This window comes from Ascidiella aspersa, chromosome 2, assembly GCF_963924565.1.
Source record: "Ascidiella aspersa chromosome 2, kaAscAspe10.2, whole genome shotgun sequence".
Lineage (NCBI taxonomy): Eukaryota > Metazoa > Chordata > Ascidiacea > Phlebobranchia > Ascidiidae > Ascidiella > Ascidiella aspersa.
In genome coordinates, this window is record NC_139448.1 from 3,241,065 (window position 1) to 3,262,052 (window position 20,988).

The 20,988-nt window shown below is 36.7% G+C and overlaps 1 protein-coding gene across 1 annotated transcript; it reads left to right on the forward strand.

Annotated features, from left to right (window-relative positions):
- Positions 1-2,828: 2,828 nt before the first annotated feature.
- LOC146163161 (ATP synthase mitochondrial F1 complex assembly factor 1-like) lies at positions 2,829-5,266 on the forward strand. Its single transcript, XM_083382936.1, has 6 exons — positions 2,829-2,963; positions 3,284-3,409; positions 3,501-3,558; positions 3,896-4,150; positions 4,412-4,574; positions 5,040-5,266. The coding sequence occupies exons 1-6, from the start codon at positions 2,908-2,910 to the stop codon at positions 5,264-5,266; spliced, it is 885 nt and encodes a 294-aa protein (XP_083239062.1). The 5' UTR covers positions 2,829-2,907.
- The last annotated feature ends 15,722 nt before the right edge of the window (positions 5,267-20,988 follow it).

Sequence of the window (20,988 nt, forward strand, 5' to 3'; positions counted from 1 at the left end):
TCAATCGACCGTAATTGGCGTTTGAGCGTCGGATAAAGTTTGTCGGGTGGAAGGAAAGTGGGGGGGAGAGGGGGGATTATTGCCCCTAAGCAAACACCGAAGAGAGATCGACTCAAACGGAAAAACAAATATCCGCGCTGCAGACCCGGATAAGTTTGATAATCGGATTATCTCTCGGAAACACGGGTTATTGGGTTCCTACTGCTGTGGATTGATAATTAAATAATATAATTAGTGCAAGTTGCTGCTGCTGTTTAATTAGCGTAAATTGTGCAAACAAACAGCTTTGCAGGTCGCTTGTATGTGTGTGTTTTGAACTTAATGCCTGCAGCAAATAGTTCACTGAAAAATAAGCAAAATTAAAAATTATTCACTCGCTTGAGCAAAAATCGAAAATAAAAAATAATAACACAGTTAGTACTATTAGAAGGTCATATTCCCAATATCAAAGTAAAGATTTTAATTATTAAACATTCAAGTTCTAAACAACTAAAACATAAGTACCAGCTCCATATAAGTGTTAAAATAACCTTTGCGTGGCTTTAAAATATATATTTTATAAGCTTTATATAAAGGCGTTTAGAAAGTCAAATCTGCGACTGACAAAATATGTTTTGACCTAAACATTTTGACAAAATTGCTTACATAAAAATTACAAAAGTTTTAGATAAGCAACTAACGACAAGTGTACGATCATGGCGTATTAAACAAGACCGTTTCGGCCTAGTTTCCCCACTGGGTGGAATCTGTCGCGTGAATGAATAGGCACGGTTCGTATTTGATAAGTGTGTGAGATTATTCTCGGCAAATATTCTTCGTGCTGTTGCAAACTTCACAAGTAGCTATTTTTTCTTCAGTATGCTAACCTAAAAAGACTGTTGTTATGAATCAATGTTTCGTTTTGTTTAGAATAACCTGGAATAAAAACCATGTGCCAACGTGCGAATAAAAGACAAATTAAATAAAAACAGGATACAAATTAACTAGAAGAATTTTTCTAAAAATTTTGCAACATGGTCAAAAGCTGATGTTAAAGGACTGGCCGTTTTATGCTTGTATAAGTGGTAATCGACAATTGGCGGTGTTTTATTTTTATAGGGTTAACGTCTATTTAAAGACTTCTGGCTACTTGTAAGGAATGTAATCGATAAAACCATTTGGATAAAGATCAGCAAAGCTTGTTTTGAATTTAATCTTGGGTGAAATACTTTGGCACTAAGTATTGGTCGATCTATATGGATAGATCCCAGCTAGAAATATGTACATGTGTGATGTGTGCGTTAGTTAAGGCTGTCTTATGCATCAAGTTTACAAACCGTTTAATCTTATTTGCCAACTGTTTATTTCTATTAGACTAAGGTGCGATGAATCTAATAATTAAGATGAATTATTGGAAACCCTTTCAATTCAAGTGTTTTTGTGTTATTAACAAACTATATAACCCTTGTTTTTAACCAAATTAAATAAAGATTGCAGTAGGACTAAGACGAATTAAATGAAAAAATACCACGGAGGCTATGCTATACAGTGTGCTTTTATTTATAAATTTGCTGCTTTACAAACATACCCAGCACCATTTTACAAATTCCAAAGTGAAAATAACGGTTTTATTTTTTAATTCAATTTATGATATTTTAGCTGCAAAAAATTGGTCATGAATTTAGTTTGGCGTCAGTGCACGTTCAGTTTTAGATTTGCTGCCTTTAAAATAAACCCAGCAACCATTTTACAAGTTGCGTTGTCGAAAAACACATCAGTCGTCGTCAGCCCATTCATCGCAGAGTCTTACGACCATTTTTTCGCAAAGTGACAGATTCTTGCTTCGTCTAACATGTCAAGCTCTTCCCAAATTTGATGGATAAGAGGATTTGCTGGCCAGGCATGCGAGGGGACCTATTGTGGATGCCTGGGCGCCTTAGGAGCCAGCACCGTGATCAGGTTACGCCTCCTGTGGTAGCTGAGTGTGGTGTGGGTGCGAAAATTTCTTTATAAAAAGGAAGGCCAATCTCCTTTGCATGCCAAGCCACTCCATGGAGCGCCTGGCCGCCACTAACTGATTGCATGCCACGAATTTGTCAGGGTTTGAGCTTGCCGAAATACAGGGACTACGACTTATTTTCGCGAAACCATCGTACGCTTTTTTCGCTACTTTACGACGAATTTCGCAACTTGCGACTTGTGCCGAGCCATTGTTTGAAAATAGACGCGGCGACCTTGTTGCGAAACGACCAGCGCCTTTCTTAATCCCCAAACAACGACGCCACTTCATTTGCATTTTATTTAAATTCCTGAGAGCCATTGCTCTGTAAAAGGCAGAATAGACAAAGTAAGCGTTAGCGATTATGAATTACGTTATACTTGCGAAATCGAGTTAGACTAAATTCTACATATAGATTTAGTATTCAAATTTAATTCCGACGAAAACCGGTATTCTTTTTTGTCCACAGTGAATGGGTTAACGTTTTTAAATACCACAATGATTTCCGATTAAAATTTGCTATGTTTTCTGATAAAAAGGAACTGTAATGCGATATTATAAGTACAGTACAGCAACATCCAAAGGTCATAGCCAACACAATGATACACTATAAAAAACACATATTTGAACTGGAGATTTTGAAATGCTTAATGACTCTTTTTAAAAAAGTCAAAATATGAAATATAACACTAGAAATGTCACACAGACTTTATAATTTAAAATACCTACCCCGCCCTTCCTAAATATTTCTTCTTAAATTCCACGCTTTAGCGCATTGCTTACTCAACTGAACAACTTTAGTCATGCGTGTCGTAAAAACTGCATTAAAATTCTGAAACAAATTTATGGAAGAAACTAAAAAAGAAAATAGTTTACTTCAATCATATTTGCGATTGTTTTCACCAAATTCTCAAACTCATCTTGCAAATATGAATGTCCAGCATACCTATGTTAGACTATTTCCACTTTTACTTGGATGTTCAAGGTGCAATATGGCATTTTACACTTACAATTACTAATGAATGTTAATGTACTATTTACTCGCAAATTCTAATTATATATTTTGCTTGTTGCAGCTATAATTAAATTTTGTTATTTCCAAAAAAAATTAAAAATTGTTATACAGCACTGTTTATATAAAGAATATGTCGCATAAATTTGTATATTTCTAATTTGTGACCTTAAAACAAAATGTACTTCAGAAAATACTTTCTTTACCAATTTATAACAGATACCCTAACCTAAAACATACATTATTTTGTTGCTTCTTTTTTATAAAAGTTACTAATAATTTTATTCTTGTAGGACAGCAGCATGTCAGCATTTCTGCAACAGCAGCAATACACAGAGGAGGAAATTTTCTGCTCAACCAGAGCTGGAAAACAATCCATACTACCAGAAGTATGCCGCAAAAATTAGGCAACTTGAATTGTAAGTATCTCTGTTTTAAAAACTTTGTTTTGGCTGTGATTTGTTAATCTCTTTAGTTTGTTGGTCATTTAGCAATGCTTTTTTTGTCTAGATCAAATCCAAAAGAGTTTGAGAAAAGAATGAAAGCTCTTAACGAAAGGTTTACCCAGGTAATAATATAAAATAAGCCAATTTTTATAATGCCATTTTTCATTGATTGTTTTTTATATAGAAAGTTTTTTTTATATTTAATTATTGGAATAATTTTGTATTTATGTTTTAACCAAACATGTTAGCTGTTGCTATCAAGGCATAATATTAATCAAAAAGTATCTCATCTGGTAATTATGCAATTACAGAAACAATTACCACGGGAGCTATGTTTTGTTTAACAAACCTGTGGACCTTTGTTACTTGTGTATTTGTGCCTTTTTATAAAAATGTGTAAAAAATAAAACAAATGTAAAAAATCTATTTTAGTCTTACAAAACTGTATCTGTTTCTTAGAAAAAGGAAGAAGCAAGCACTGAAGACAGTTCTACCTCTTCAAAGCCACAAGAAAACTCGAAGCCAAATTCTCATGTTACTTACAAAAAGAAGAGTCTTGACTCAATCATGAAATTAGAACTGGTGAAAAACCTGACTGCAAAAGAGATTGGTTCCCTTTGGGTGAAACGTTATGCAGACAGGGACGCAGTAAGCGCTGTTATACCCAAAGACTCATTCCAAGTTTTGCAAACCACTTCGAAAATGTTTCCAATTGTGAGTATATTTTGAATGCTAAAGTTTTGTTTTTATTTGAAAATATACTAAGATAAACAACGCATAATCTGTTTTAATTTCTAGTAGCTTTTTGTAACATGTTTTTGAAAAATACTTCAGGTTTATTTTTTTCTTTTGTCCCTCTTGCTTAAAGAAAATATTTTTTCAGTCATCAGCTTAGTTTTTACCATGTAGCCTGTTTTTTAAATTACGGTGCTTCTTTATATTTTGTAGTTTTGCAACCATTTGTCTTTTTTTCAGTTTGTCTACCCAGTTCCAAGGAAAGACGGGTACGAACTTTTTGTTGGACAATTCGCGAACGACGACTACCACTTTACTTCGCTGATAAACTACCAAAAGTTCCAAGAAAACGCTCCGAGTCAGCTGACCATCAACCATTTTACTGAACTTGCAGAAGAGAAAGGTATGCGATTGAAAACGTTATTATAATGTAGCAACAATACACAACTTTTAAATAAAAAAATAAGTTGTTTTGGAGCCGGAATCTTTGGTATTTGATGTCATTAGATGTAAAATGAATGTGTCTTTGTATGTTCTCTGTTGTAAAGTAGATTGTAAAGAATGTTATAAAGATTTCATAAGGTGCGTCCCTTTTTATTGGAACTTTTTCAGCAATGTGTAATTCAATGTTTTTATTACTGTTTGATAATGGGTTGTTAAACATCATAAACTTTTGACGCAGGACTTTTAAAATTACATTTAAAAAAAAATAAAAAACAGTTTTTACCTACCCATTTTAAAAGCAAAAATCTTACTCTTATCAGAGGAATGTATATTCAAGAAATATAATCTTACTCTTTTTGGCAAAGATCAGATTAGTTGTGTTGATTGTACAAAAAATCTGATCAACTAAAAAATTATTTTTCAGGAATTGTTTTGATGTCGGGCGTAGTTACAGATGATCATATGACCGTGACGGACGCCCAGCTTCTTTCTTACCTCGTCCAATATTTTTGCACTGAGCAAGTGTCGCTCATGCGTGACTTTAACCTGGCTCCCCAGGAATTTGACGTAAATCGTATCGTTAACGCGGTGGATTCTGGTTTATTGGCAAGAGCTGGGTTCACAAGCCAAGTTAAAACGCCGGAATCCTAAGCAAATGTGTAACTATTGTTGCCTTTTTCTACTTTATTTGTGACGTCATAATCCTCGCATTGTCAGCTTAAGCCTTTTTGCATTGAGGAAGATTCAAATTTGTGCTTCAAGTCCCATTTATGTTCCTGTGAGCTTAAATGTGAATTAATGACCTCATGCTATTTGTATTTGTTTAACAAAATGAACAATTGGCGAAAAACAAAATGAATTTTTCTTCAGAATTGCGTCCACATTTCGTTGTAACGTTTATTCTAACTGTGTTGGCTGGGGCTAAAATTAAACCCATTTGAACAGTGTTCGGAACCTTATTCGCGGCGACCCAATTATTAGGCGTATAACCGCGAAGCTTTGCCTTATCTTCATAGAATGAATTTTATTATTTTTAACCATGTCTTGGTATTGCCTCCGTAATTTTCTGGAATTTCAAAGAAAAGGCCTCAATAAATCTAACGCCATTAAACCACTGCAGTCGGAGAAATGTTTGAAAATTATTAAAATTGCAACGAGGGAAAAATAGACCTTGTGTATGTCGTTTTAAACTACCTACCCTGTAAACCTAGTCGTTCATAAATCCGTTTTATTTGTTTTTTCGTGTAGGTTTGTCGCAAACAAATTTTAGAGTTTTTGTTTTAGTTTTTGCGTGATTTAAGTTTCATTGGAGTGTGTGTGTTTTGCTGTTGATATATATTTCTGCGTTTGCATGCCTTACGTGCACAACATCAAAGATCGCCTTGATTAGCAGTTTAAGTATTTTTTAAGAAACTCGCAAAAAGCGTCTTGTTCTGTTTAAACTCTAGTTCTTAATGTTGTTAGGCTTAAAAAAATGTTGTTGGGCTTTTTTTAATTTTATTGTAAATAGAAAATGCTTAATACATCACATGACGCATGACATTGCAATGGTCCTTGTTCCGTATATTTAACTGGGATGACTATTATTGGAAATAGCTTACACAGCTACTACAGTGCTACTTATTTAAGTGATTGTTTCCGATTGTTTGCGTGCTATATTTTTTGTGTTAATAAACTTTGACACCCATGATATTCTACAGTTGTTAAGATTAGAATCGTAGACAATTATTTACTTGCAAGAATATGCTCTATACAAGGCTACAGAATAAAATACCAATAAAATAGGCAAAAACGAGTCTCTATTCCTGAATACGGCTCCAAATCTCGTTGACTGCAACGCAGCAGACAAAAATTACGCTTTTTGAATAGCAAAAAAAAACATCACGGCTGTTAATTGTAAAAAAATAGCGCAAAACCGAAAATACCAGCGTTTTGAACACGTTCACTAGGAAAATCTTATACAAAAGTTTTCTAAATGATTATCTTGGCAGTAATTATATTAGTAGCCTGTAAATGCCGTTAAAAAATCGTCGTGTTAATAGTTAATTAAAAATCCGACAATATTTTGCAGTAAACAGCATATGTGTCAGATGGGAGTCCTTGCCTATGTAAGAATAAGAGTTATTAAGTCCAAAATCATGTAGTTTTTCTGTGTTAAACTACATATTTGTGAGAGAATTTATAATGCAATAGCGAGCGACACCTAACGGTTATAAAATAATACACGCCCTTTTTAAAAAAATCGGAAAAGGAAAAACTGCGTCTGGAAGCATTTTTTTACTATTAGGTCAGTTCGACAAGGGTTTGTCGCATGCCCAATACCCATTGCATGAGAATATTGTATTTCTGTTTATTAAGCAAGTTCGTTAATTCCCTTAACATGTGGATTAATCAGCTTACCATCGCTGTTGTAATGCTGACACCGATCCTCGTACTATGACGTAATAATGGTGTCGCGCGATCACGAGATAATATTGACTTCGATAATCTGCTAACAGATTATTAAAGGGATTAATGTTCTACTCGGCGACTTTTGCAGTCTTTGTTTTAACACAATCGCTATTGTTGCTGATTCGAACGAGTGGCATTGTTCAAAGCAATTTTAAAAAGATTTGCTAAACAAATAATTTAAATTATTAAGTTAAAATCAAGTGAACTATAAAATTCTAATCTTTACCTATAAATGTGATGTAACTCTTTATATTGTGCGATTTAAGGTTTTCAAACGCGGCAAAATAGAAGTCTTGGTTTGCAGATATTTAGCTTCTTACAGAGTTCATATTAATGTTAAAGTGCTATACATGGCATAATGCACATTCGTTATTAAACTTCTCCAAAACAGTGCTTTTAAATTCCTTTTATATTTAACGCCATTTTGTATTTCACTTCGTCCGATATTAGTCGATTATTGAAAGAAAGACAGAGGTTCTTTTAAAATGTTCACAAATCTGTAGGATCCAACGTTTACTGTTTTTTTCAGCGAATCAACCCAAGGCGCTCTAATGATTGCCGCGAAAAGTCAACGTCGCGTAATTATTCAACAAGGAAATGTGTGCCAAATCAACTGCACAACTGGTGTAACTCGTACAAGGCTAAACTGTGAAACAATTCCAGTCCAATTTGCAGTAAATCGCGTTTTAACAAAACCGAAGCCCAGCAAATATGCTGCACCCGGCACTTCTTAACCCTTAAGCAAGCGGCTGCAGGGCTTGGGCGAGAAAGAAACACGACTCAGATTTATCATAGGACTCAAGTGACGGAGCTGTCAAACCAGGCTGGAGTCACCTCCTGGACTGAGACAGGTCTCTTCTGATGTAGACGCCCAAACGGTCGGCTGGATTGGGGAGGAGACCACAGCGGATCAGTCGAACGCCCGAGAGAGACGTAAGTCGTTTTTTTTCGGTCGTTGAACGACCACAATGGAAATCGATGGGCTCTGGGGCGCGAAAAAATCCATTTGGCATCTCCGTTTGCCATCTGATCCCTGGCAGAGGAGCTGTGGGCCGTTGGTTGCCTGCCAGGCCGCCGACTGGGGCTAGGCACCCGCAGCTTCCAGCTTAAATTACGCCTCCTTCCCAAAGTCATAGAGCCAGTGGCTTGCTTCTCTTGCAAGGAGAGCTGGGATAGCGAATCAGGTCGCTGGTTAAGCTTGCAGTTGGAAATGCAAACTTCGGCAATGTGGAACTTATGTTTTTGCACCTGGACTGTTATATTCAGGTGTGGTGTGCAAGCTTGCGACGCCCATGCGTTCATATACGGCGCGTAAGTTCGATACTGCGACCGCTCGCTTTCTCTTAAGTCTCAAAGCGCTCCAATCGTCCAATGGTTGATTTGTAGCGAACTTTAAAGTCCAAGGTTGTGATTTACACAAATTCAACATAACTTTATGCTTAGTCGCACTTAGCAATTGATTATACCCACCCTACATCCATAACTGAGGTTTAATTTAACCTATATAAATAACCATGCGCGTATGCCTTTTGTGTGGCTGCATTTTGATTTTTGATCTGGATAAAGTTGTAAAATGTCCCTACTATTAGAAGGTATTCGGTGTGTCGAGATATATGAATTTGGAAAAAATCTAAAAAAAATGTCGTTTTCGTTAAAATTATCATTTATTGTTCTGCAAAAAAAAATTGTTAAAGTTTCAAAAAAAAAAAAATTCTTTACCAATATCGAAAGTTAAATTGCGACACATGAGAAATTTAACGTTTATTAATTCAGCAATCAATAAAATGTTTCAACATTGCACACCTGGTACAATTTTTTCGCAAATGTCAAAACCAAACAAAACAAATTTACATTTAGTTTTTTTTTTTAAATCCCATGATTCGCTTAATATTTTCTAGGAGATTTTGGTCTCGGCGAAATTTGCCAAGTCGGAGAAGCGTTTTGCGCAATCCAACTTGTGACGTCACAATCTGAAGCGCGTGGTTGATGCGCCGGGCGCTTTGTTTGTCTTGCAGCAAAATCAACGCGACCAGCCTTGAGCTTAAACCAAGCAAACTCACCAACGAATCTGCTTTTTTTCGGGTTAAATGCGTTTTACAAGACAACATTACATTTTGTGGCACTTGTGTTTAATATTAAATAATAATTAATAGAGAGAGTGCTTAGATGCGTGTCATTTTTCAACTTTGTTTGATTATTTTGCGCTATTGATGTCTGAAGGTATTAGTATATTGTTTATTTTGTGGGTCGTAAAAATTGTCATTTTTTATTGTTTTACGACGAAACGAGAAAATTAACAATGTGAAAACATTTTAAAATCTACGTTTTGATACGAACTTGTATCATGATCCGTTAATTTGTCTTTGACGTTCATTTTCAAGCTATACATTACAGTTTCGTGTACCTAAATGAAAATATTTATTTAGGGATATTGCCCAACCGGGACGTATTATTTAAATATACTTTTTTTGAATAAAACTGTAAAAATAAATGCTCACGTAATGTCGCCTCCACCTGTTATACGCAAAATGTATGCATTCGGCGATATAGTTGCAAAAACAACTATTCAATATCGATATTAAACTAAATTTAATGTTCCAGGGTCGCGAGATCGAATGCAAAGTCGTCGAAGCACCACGCGTCTCAGAAACAAGGGATTAAACAGAGTCTGGGGGGAATTAAAGGGGATTAGTTCTCGCCCAGATATATCGTTCGACGAAAGCGGAAATTTTTTAGCCTGTTGCGATTCTTGAAAACGGGCGAAACGTCAGTCACCCCCCAAAGCCCTCCCCCCCCCAGAAACAGTCCCTTCTTTTCCATCTTCGCGACGTTCATAGCGCGAGACGTTCACAGCTTCATTCGCTTTCTTGCATTCCAGCGAACGGGCGCGTTAATTGTCTGAGCGCGTTTTCTTTGCCTTGTTTTTTGCCGATGATAAACGTCTGCCTTGAGTGATAAACGTACATCACATTGAGTGAGTTGGTCACCTGTCCTTGTGTCATCTTGCTGTTTCTGCTTGCCTTGCTTACTACAGTTTTGTTTGAGTTTGATGATGATGGCAACTGAAGGAATTTGTTCGTCAACTGCGTTGCAACGACAGGTATTTAAGATCGTCATTTAACTTAGTGTTTGTATATAGATATTAATTAAATAAGACAATATATAAATGGTTTATCTTTATGGATTTCAAAACCATTAGTAACAGGTTTCTGATTGTCGACCACTGTTCCGCTGACGCGTCTATTAACAATAAAACTTAAAGGTATTTAAGATCGACATTTAACTTGTTTGGTTCCGTAAATTTATTAATTAGATAAGATAAGTGTTGATACCGTTTGTAAAATACTAGTATAATAATTCCATATATTAATTCGATAATATAAGTGTGATACAGTTTGTAAATTTCTAGTATAATAATTTTATATTAATTACATAAGATATGTGTTAATACGGTTTATAAATTACTGGTTGAGTATTCTTGCACTAGTTGTCTTTATTTGAAATTACGTTTTATAGAAACATATCGCGCTGCGAAATGTGATCCTTAAAATAAAGTATTTTAATAAACTTAACGGTTATTGTTAAAGGTTAGATTTTAAAACTCCTGACAAAAAACTTGTTGAAATATTTTATTGTTATTAGGTAAGATTGTGACTGATACGATTAGTAAATTACTAGAAAGATATTGCCGCCTTATATGTCTTTATTTAAAAAAACAATTTGTAAGATAAATATCGCGTATTAAAATTTCCCTCTATATTAATGGATTATAAAACGCTTTAGCGGTTATCGTTAAAGGTATGTTTTCAAAACTTTTCACAAAAACCTATTAAAGTCAAATTACTCGTAGACTATTGTTGCCTTAATTTTTTTACCTAAAAGACAAACTTATTTACTTTTTACTTTGCGTGTTCGTTGCATTAAATATCAGATGGGAAAAAATAAACTTAATAGTTATTTAAAATAACTTTTTATAAAATAAATAACGCGCAGTGGAATTAAAGTTTTATTATAATAGATTTTAAATAACTTTAGGCTTATAGGTAAAGATTTCTTTAAAAAAAATTATTCACAAAAAACATGTCGAAATTTCAAATCGCGCAAAGAGCTGCAAGTATTTACGCAGCTTGATTAGCAAATATTCGATAATGTTGTTTAAATAAGAACTTATATGTTAATCGAGAAGGCTAAATAAATACGATTGTATGTCGTCGCAGTAACGCATATCACAAATAGAACTTTAATTTAAAATATATTCCATTTTACAAAATGGAGGCGATTTTAACTGGATATAATTCAGACATACACGGGGGAAAGAAAATTAGTTCGGTTTCCCTAAAAACTTACGCCATTTTTCTTAGCTTTAAACTGCGCGTGAAATGTGCGACAAATTATCAAGGGCGGCCAAGTTGGAATTGAAAAGTATCAGACCGTCACCTCAATCGACACATTAAACGCTATAAGCGATCTTAAACGGGGGGGTAGGGGAGCTTCAGGTTCACTGGGGCGCGGCGTCGTAACAATGGGCTGACAATGGGGGGCACGTGTTCGACTTTCGCCCCTTTTGTGGGCGCAGGTGCCCCCCTAGAGCTGACACCCGTGGTCCGTTCCGCGCCCCTGACAAAAGCAACAAGGAAATTGTCCGTAACCGTAACAGGAAAGCTTGCGTCGCCCAGAAACTCTATTTCTAATTGGAAGATAATAAAGTGGAAATTTTTCCGACGTAGATGAATCTAATTATGGGCGTTTGATATTCGCGCCCGAAATTTTGTCGAGAATAAAGTGTGGTTCTCCGGAGAATAAGAGAAAAGGCGCAGTTAAAATATGTCTCTAGGCAAAATCGGTTAAATAAAAGACACTGATTTGGCATTTGAGATAAGGCACCATTACACCATTTAAGTGCGCAGTAGAATAAATTTTCAAGGGTAAATAGTCACTAAGAATCTCGATTTATAATTGGCAGATAATAAACTGGAATTTTTTTCTCGGCGCAGATGAATTCAATTAGGATCATTTGTTATTCGCTTTGAAAATTTGGCTAGAATAAAGTTTCCTGGGGAATTTTACGCTGTGCGTACTTCAGCATTAATCTAATGTGCGGTGTATTATAGGCGCAGTTAGGTAATAATTGACGTGATTATGGCTCCCGGCGAAATCAGTTAAATAAATAACCCTATAAATAAATGACACTAACTTGACGTTAAAACATTAAGGGGCACCATTAGACAAATTTATACTACAACAGTTATAGTTTTTCGTGCCTTGAAGTTTAATACAAGTGGCCCGATTAAATAAAATTATACACATTTTTATGCCACATAGAAAAGTTTAAGTAAATGCTACTTGAAGTAAGAATATGAAAGCCCATACAGAAGTAGGAAGTATTTTAAACATTTCGAAAAAACTTAAGAATAATGGCTAAAAATCTTAAAATAATGCCTGGAGATTGTAGTCAGAATGAATATCAAAGCCCATACAGAAGTAGTAGATAGCATTTTGAACGTTTTAAGTAAATCTTTATTTATTTTCAACATAGTGAGAAGGCACTCATATGTAGAAAATTACTAAAGTGATATTCGAAACGTTCAAAACCCACTTCTGTATGGGCTTTGATATTCTTACTACGTACACCAGCACCTGTTCCGTGTTTGCATTTCGCTCGAACCAAGGTGGGCAAAGTTTTACGACGCCGTCGGTGACTTATCACTCGTCTCGCAAAGGCAAACTTTACCCTGCCCTGCTTGCTTGCTTGCTTGCATCCAACATGCATGACATGCATGACGCATTTGCACGCGTTTATTGGCTCCGCTGCCAGACAGTCAAGGTCGTCTCAAGTTCGTAGAAATCCGCCAAACAGGCGCCGCTGATTGGTCGAAAGTGTTCGACGCGTGGCAACCGATCTGCTAGATTGAATTGGAATTAAGTTTGAACGCAAATAAAATTGTCTGAGTGTTTAAAGCATTACGCAACTGAACAACAGGTAACATGCGTTTTTAAGCATCAAACTAATATAAGCACAGTTAAGTAATAATTTACGCGAATGTGGCTCCCAGCAAAATTTAAATAAATGGCATTACCTTGACATAAAAAGGATCACCATTGCGAAAATTTCTACTACAACACAGTTAGAATATTGAAGCTCATAGAGATGTGTACTATAGGTAACATTTTGAACGTATCAGTTGGCTCTCATGTTAAAAATGAATAAAGAGATAAATCATAACCGTAATTATACTAGCTTCAAAACATGCCGCACATATAAGTAAATAACATAAATTTAAATTGCGACAGTAAAGTTTTTATTATTCGGTTATTCTCCAATATTTGTTCCCAACAAATGAAGACTCGTAATCCAAGAAAAATAAAAATTCAAAAGCCGGTTTGCTGTGCTGGATATTTGAAACTCTGATGTGACAATCATTCTGTATTTCGACTTTAGTGATAACAAACACCAAACGGCCATGGTCGTAAAAAAACTGAAAACAATGAACGACAAATGATAGGGCGACCAGCCTACACATTGGCACTCGAAATACTTACACGTTCAATATTTTTAAAGGTGGTAAACACGCAAGGCAGGAAAAACACACATAGGGGGCTTAATAAGTGTCGCAACACAGGGGGTGGGGGGTTATCAGCGCTGATTAGGGTCTTATCATGTTGGGATGATGCTTTAGCTGGGTTAATCATTATGCTATTAAGTAGCGACTGGCAGGAGTGTATTGGCTTCTGACGCGCTAAGGTGTTTGACCTGGCTCCGTTTTGTTTGATCAGATCTCAATAACCTTTGCCGGCTGCTTCTCGACGAGAACTAGACACGGAGGAACCATTTTTTCGACAGCGTGACCCTAAAAATAGGAACTGGTTTAAGTAGCGTTGACCACAACTTTGAATAAAAGCGCAGTTGTTTAAATTGAAGGTGGTAAATTGTTAATGGGTCCATGTTAAGTTTATCCGATCCAAAAAGACGGATTGAACAGTAAAAAACAGATATTATATTTTCTGTGGTTGTATTTGAAACCGTGCTTTGTCCTTATGTATGTACCAACGTATTTGGGTACATAAACGACACACGTATATTATTTAGTCCGAAAACATCATAAAGTTTGAAACCTAAAAAAAAAAAACGCCAAAAAACAGTAATTTTGATTTAGAAGCATAATGGCTGGAGGTTTGTAGTTAGACGTAGAATGAACATATATCAAAGCCTGTACAGATGTAGGTATCATTTTAAACATTTTAAATGTTTCTTATTCATTTTTATCATCTTCGGTTTTAATTTTAATTTCGAGGTTTACAAAATTGCTAACAACTATTCATTTCAAATGCTAAAAATTCTTTCACAAGTTATTTTTACGGTCCGCAAAGTCCGGAAAGTCCAGCTTGACCGCAAGTTCCAGGTTTTAGCCGACACCACCATCGCTTTGCGTGCAAGCGACTTTTACTGCCAGTCACTGATCATGATGATAACGGGGACAAATATTTGCCCAACTCGTTAATCGCTATCAAGTTGTGCGCCTCTACAAGCTGTTAATGAGCCCTTAACCGTCGTTGTAGCGCCTATCATAGCGATACTGCATACTTAACCCGTGTACTGTGCACTGTGTGCTTTTTATCAACTTGTTGTTGTGCACCTGACGGGCGGACGAAGGTCAAAATCGCACCCGACCAGTTTTAACTGTGTTTGTTTTCAACAAACTCCTTCAAACCGGTATTGTAGCGGAACCAAGTGAATGTCAGCCTTGTACCTAAATAGAATCAAAGAACTTTTTTTTTTCTGAATCCCTATAATCGATGTAGTATACTAGAGGTCAAAATCGAACCCGACTAGTTTTAACGTGTGAGCGTTTTCGGAATTCTTTCTTAAACACGTGTAAGTAGTAGGGTATACTTAAAACATCTCTTTAACATTTCCAATGTCAAAAACACATTTTAAATTAGCTTTATTTTTCGCAGTTGCAGATTGGAGATCGAGGCATGGTTGCCGGTCGCAAGCTGGGGGAATACCCCGGTTGGAGTAGCCTTGGAATGAAAAGCAGGAGATTTTCTCCTTACTGGAACATTAACTCACTTCGCCAAGCTTCTGCACAGGTTACTACTTGCTCATTTGCCAATAAAGTTTGTTTACTATATTTAATACGAACTAATGTTTTATTCTATTTTTACTTGAAAAAAAACGAGGCAGTGGTAAAAAACGAGGAAGTAGTGGGCAGCGTTTTTCAAAGGTGGCCCTCGCCCTCCCTGGGGGCCACCAGTATATAGTGTTGTTTATTATAAACCAATTAAGCTTCAATTTATGGTTTTCATTACAAACTTAGAGACCGCCCTTGTGTTGTTTTGTAACTTACTTTTCTGAAACGTGATCATTGACCACAAAATGTTGAGAGTCCGTGGAAGTGGCCTAGGTTCTACTAGTATTGACATGCTTTCAAAATGTTTGATCTATCTACCTTGTTGGAACGATAAATGTTCTTCGCTTTTGCAATATTTTAATTAGTTTATCAATCGGGGTTAAAAATCTCAATTTTCACTTTGATTAATTGTATTGTTTCGAAGTGACTATATTTGTTTAACGAAATTTTTATATTGGCAGGATGAAATTTCTAAGAACTGCTGGGATAGAACTAAAAGAAACCTCATTAACGGTAAGCCTTAAACTTTCTATGATTTAACAGGAGAATCAGTTAAAAGATGTAATAAGAATATCAAAGCTCATACAGAAGTAGGTATCATTTTGGACGTTTCGAATAACTCTTTATTCATTTTCAACATCGTGTGATACCTACTTCTATATGGGCTTTGATATTCTTATTACGTCTTACTACAACCTACAACCATTATGCTCCGTTAAAAGATATTGGTAAAATTGCAACACTCGGGCAGGGCTACAGTGTCAGTTTAAAATTACCCTTTAAAATATTTCACCGTATGCTATTCCACCTTCACAATTTCCAGTTTTTCCAGTATTTGTTAAATTTGAAATAATGGATTTTTTCGTTAAAAGATATTGTTAAAATTGCGATTTGAAAATTGACTTTTAACTAAAGTTTGGCTGCTGGTCCGATACCAGCTACATTGGAAATAGCATGTTAATGTTAATGTTATTCACAATGAACATGGTATATTTGTTTTACCCCCCAAAATAAGCCACCTTTACTCCTAAAAGTACCTTTTAAATACGGTTATAACTCCATGGCTAATATACTCCCCTCCAAATAAGAAAAAAAACGAATTATTGTGATAATTTATACCATAATTCAATTATGCTTAAACACAGGCAGTACACACAGGCAATTCAATGACGCTTACATTCTTAAAACGCGTTACTCCTATTGTGGGAAAGTGGGAAAGCAGTTATGCCATTTTAGAAAAAATAGGCCGAATCAGCGGCAAATAGCATATAGGAACGACCAGCGCTAAATATGGCGTTTTGTAACCAAACGTCATGCAATTCCAGATTTCACGAGTGGTTCATTCAGTGGTGCCTTCCCTCTTACAACCAGCAGTGACGGAATACTCGCACAGAGAGTTAATTTCGCCTCCGGTCCAAAGCTGGGGAAAGTACCTAAACTGGGAGCAGCGATTGATGCGTGGGCTGGAAGAAAGATTAACCAGAAAAGGTGAGTTTGCGCTTTTTGTCAGTTGCTTATTGTGAAGTAATTTTAAAGCTTACGGCTAAAGTATAATGAAATTATTCTTTAGGTTTTGTTTTTATTTTAAATTGACGCGTACAACGTATAGATAAATAATATTATCTAGCCTGGGGATTTTAGTATTTTTTTAAAAGAATTCATTCTGCAACTAATCGCCTTTACATTATTTTTATTAAAAGTCGACTCGTTACAATTGAGATTATCTTATAAATAACCAATGCAACAGAGTCTTTAAAAGAAATTCCACAAAAATTGGGAGACAGCTGACTCGATGAACCGTAGGCTATGGTCTTTCGCTGTCTCCTGGGGACATCAAATATTAAAAAACATTTTGATATCGTCAATTTTCGTTTTTTGATATTTCAATTTTCCATTTAGTATCATATCTATCAATCTAAAAAAATCTTGTTAATAAACCAATTTTAAACGTTGGCTGTTTTCATAGTGCTGTCTGAAACGAACATATTAATAAGCCATTCAGTTCAAGCCCTATTTTAATGAAGGAAAAGTTGTCTTCTATTATTAGTTACACTTTTTTAAGGCTTATTTCGCTTATTTATAGATTCGGCTGCGAGAACTGCAACACGTGTTTCGGTGACGCCGCCAGCTTGCAACGTCATATCCGGCAACGTCACGCCGGCGCTCGGGCGCACCCTTGCGGCGATTGTGGGAAGACCTTTGGCACCTCTAGCGGACTCAAGCAACACCGTCACATTCACAGCAGTGTTAAACCATTCACCTGTGAAGTGTGCCACAAGTCTTACACGCAGGTATGTTAGACTGAAAATTTCTAATCACAAGATGTTTATTTCAAAGAAAATTAAATAAATATCATTTTACCAAAGAAAAACTAAAGAAAGGCCAAAATTCTCGTGACAAACTAATTGATAACATTGGGATGATTTTGTTGAAAAACCACAAATACATGTGTGGTGTATATATAGGCCGTGAGCTATATATACTCAGGTTCCAGTATACTTATGTACACTATGCACCCATCTGTAATGTAGCTTAATAATGAATAGATTTTTTAACTGATGATTGTGACGATGATATGTATGGCAAACGTCTTTATTAAGATGATAGCGATTTACTCGACTTATTTGGCTCTAAAATTCATTGTTAAGCTATACATTACAGCTCCGCGCACATAGTGTATTATCAAACTAAATTCCACCTCTGCTAATTTTCAGTTGTTTATTTTTAAATCCAATCCTTTGTTTGTTCACAGTTCAGCAACTTGTGTCGTCACAAACGAATGCACGCTGACTGCAGAGCTCAGGTGAAGTGCAGGAACTGTAGGCAGCTGTTCCCAAACGGAAACTCACTAAACAAACATCGGAGATTCTGTTCACCTACCCACAGGATGTCTAAGAGGTGTGGATAAAAAATGGAAATTTTTAGATATTTATAGTTTTATATGTGAAAAAAACGCGAAAATTGCGTTGGGATTAGGTTATTGTTTACTGTGCACTAAAAATACAGACGAATATCAATTTATACATGGAAACGTCTAATTTATACGTCTTTTGCACACAGTGGAGCAATTCTAGACAGAATCAAAATAGAAATTGTTGAACCATTAAAAAAATTCCCCCTTAAACTATCACAAAAGTAACTTGGAACTTAAATCTATTGTCTGCGTTTTTATAATAAATCTAAATTATTAACTATTTTAACTTTACATAAGTCAGTTATACTATATACAACATTGAACCATTGATTAACAGATACATTATATTAAAATAAGTTTTTAAAACCATCGTTTCGTTTATTTCAGTTTGCTCCATCACATGGCTTCCCATCCGATTCAAAGCGTTCCCACAGTTCCAAAGGTCGCCGCTTCGAATCCCGCCCCGGCCAACCGCAACATTTTCCAAACCAGCACCCAAACGCCCACCGGTTCCTGGGGAACCCCCCTTTCAACCTTGAACCCGATAAACCAGCTCTCAAACAACTACAACACTTCACCGGTAAATCGCCTGCAAAACCCCAACCCGTTCAGCTACCTTTTCGCGGGAAATCAAGCCTCGAATTCCGGCGGAAGTCAGCGACGATCAGTTGATGTTCAGATCCAATGTTCGAACCCGGATAGTGATCATTCTCTGGCTTTAAACGACGATAGCGTTTCGCTGCTTGGAGCAGACGCCCACCGCTTTAAAAGCGCCTCTACTAAACCGCTGTATGAGAAGCGGAGTGTAAGCCACGCAAGTGTTCAAGTAGGCCTCGAAATTTTACACCCTGAAGTTGAAGTGAAGCCTTCCACGGCTCCAGTAAAGAAGCAATATCGCACTCAGAGCTCAGATCAAGCCAATCGCGAGCGTATCTGGCATCCTCTTCTTTCTCCAACCTCTTCAGAGCAACAAAACAAGTGTAAAATCCAGCCCCAAGTCCAGCGTTCGGCGGCCGAGGCTGTAGCGGCGGCCATCTTGTATCGCAGCACCATGGAGAAACGAGCTTTCAGCAAAACGGTTTCCAACAACCAGGCTCGACAATTTGCGCCTCACTTTGCGTTTCCGCGGCCTTTTGCGGCTCAAATTCCGGCAGAAAGCGCCAACGATCAACCTTTAGATCTTTCCTTGCCTAAAACCTCGAAAGCTGCTAATTTAGTGGCCCAAACACCGCCAAAACCACTCTGGCAAAACCCGCTCAGCCTCTACTACCACATTGGCAAGCACTGTGCGGCCTCCAGCCCCTTTTTTACCCAACGACAACCCCCTAAAGCCCCTTTTCCGTGGTATTTAACCCGTCCCAGCCTTACAAACCCCCAAACACCGCAAACCCCAAATGGAAGCTTCCAGAAGTTCTTCCTCAGCCGTCAGCAGCCTATCATCCCGAACGAGCCAATGAGCGAGCGCACAGCTTTGGCCTCGGACCAGCCTCAGCCTCAGCATCCCGCGCAAATCAGTCGTGAGAAGTACACGTGCAAGTTCTGCCATAAAGTGTTTCCACGAAGCGCGAACCTAACGCGCCACGTGCGCACACACACGGGCGAGCAGCCGTACACGTGCAAGTATTGCGACCGAAGCTTCTCAATCTCGTCCAACCTGCAGAGACACGTCAGGAACATCCACAACAAGGTGATTTGGAGATTCTTGCTGGTGTTTTTTTGCCAAAAAAACGACCCTTCTAGATTAAACGCCACTGTTTTGATCTAAATACTAATTAGAGCTAACAAAAAATCAATTTAAATTTTATTAAACAAATTGTTGTCAAGTTATGTATAAAGCTTCTTATACTTGAAAGTTTTTTTGAGGTCTGAGTCGTCTGACCAACTCGAATTATATCATTAAATACTGAGGCACCATTTAAAGTTCGGCTATAGAAATTTCTGTGGTGTTCTCCTCCCTTGGTGTCATAAGCACGTGCTTATTTTGCTTCATGGTTAATATAAACAAAAAAACATCTTTATTGAACATTTTTATTGATTTTCCAGGAGCGCCCCTACCCTTGTCATCTGTGTGGTCGTGCTTTTGGTCAACAGACAAACCTGGAAAGACACATCAGGAACCACGACAAATACACCAGGTTGGTGATTATTACCAATGTTTTTTCCTTTTTTGGATAAACAGAAAAAACTTGTTAAATACCAAAATAAACAGTTGCACTGTTAAACAATTAGGCTATATTTTACCACATATCAAAGATAAAATATTTAAAACTTAAATTTTACCGCGTAATACGTGTCTGTATTACTACCAAAAATTGCATATCGTTTTATACATTTTAAAAGCTTTTTAATAAATTCCCTTTGAAAAAATGTAAATTTAAACTTTCTTTTTTAGTTCGACCGAAAATTGCAAATCGTTCACATCACCTTCATCTACTCACCACAGCTTACTCGACCAAAACAACAATAACTCGCCCTATTTGATGCCGAGTAACTCGTTCGACTCGTATACTCGTCGCTTGTCCAACTCGTCGATCGAGTCAGCTCTCGGGAGTCCGAGCTACAGCTCAAAGAACAGCAGCTTTTCCGAGTTGAGTCCGTCTGCGAGTCACGACTTCGCGACCTCGACCGAGTCAGAGTCGGAGTACAACTGCTACTCGGATGCGGTTCAGTTCACGAGTTCGAGTTTGCCGATTGGTCAAACTGCAGTAGCGTCGTAAAACAACTCGTAAATCGAAAAAAAAACAACACTTTTTTATAAATGGAAAAATGGTCAAAAACACATCCACCAGTAACGGTATACAAGTTACTAAATTTTTCACCTTTTCAAAACTATTAATTGCCTTAAAATGTCAACTAATTAATTTTATACGCCGGTC

Excerpts from the sequence above, each read along its gene's own strand:
- LOC146163161 (XM_083382936.1), top strand. The coding sequence starts at position 2,908 with ATGAATGTCCAGCATACCTATGTTAGACTATTTCCACTTTTACTTGGA. Across the intron at positions 2,964-3,283 it reads CTTTTACTTGGATGTTCAAG|GACAGCAGCATGTCAGCATT; the intron begins GTGCAATATGGC and ends TTATTCTTGTAG. Across the intron at positions 3,559-3,895 it reads TTAACGAAAGGTTTACCCAG|AAAAAGGAAGAAGCAAGCAC; the intron begins GTAATAATATAA and ends TCTGTTTCTTAG.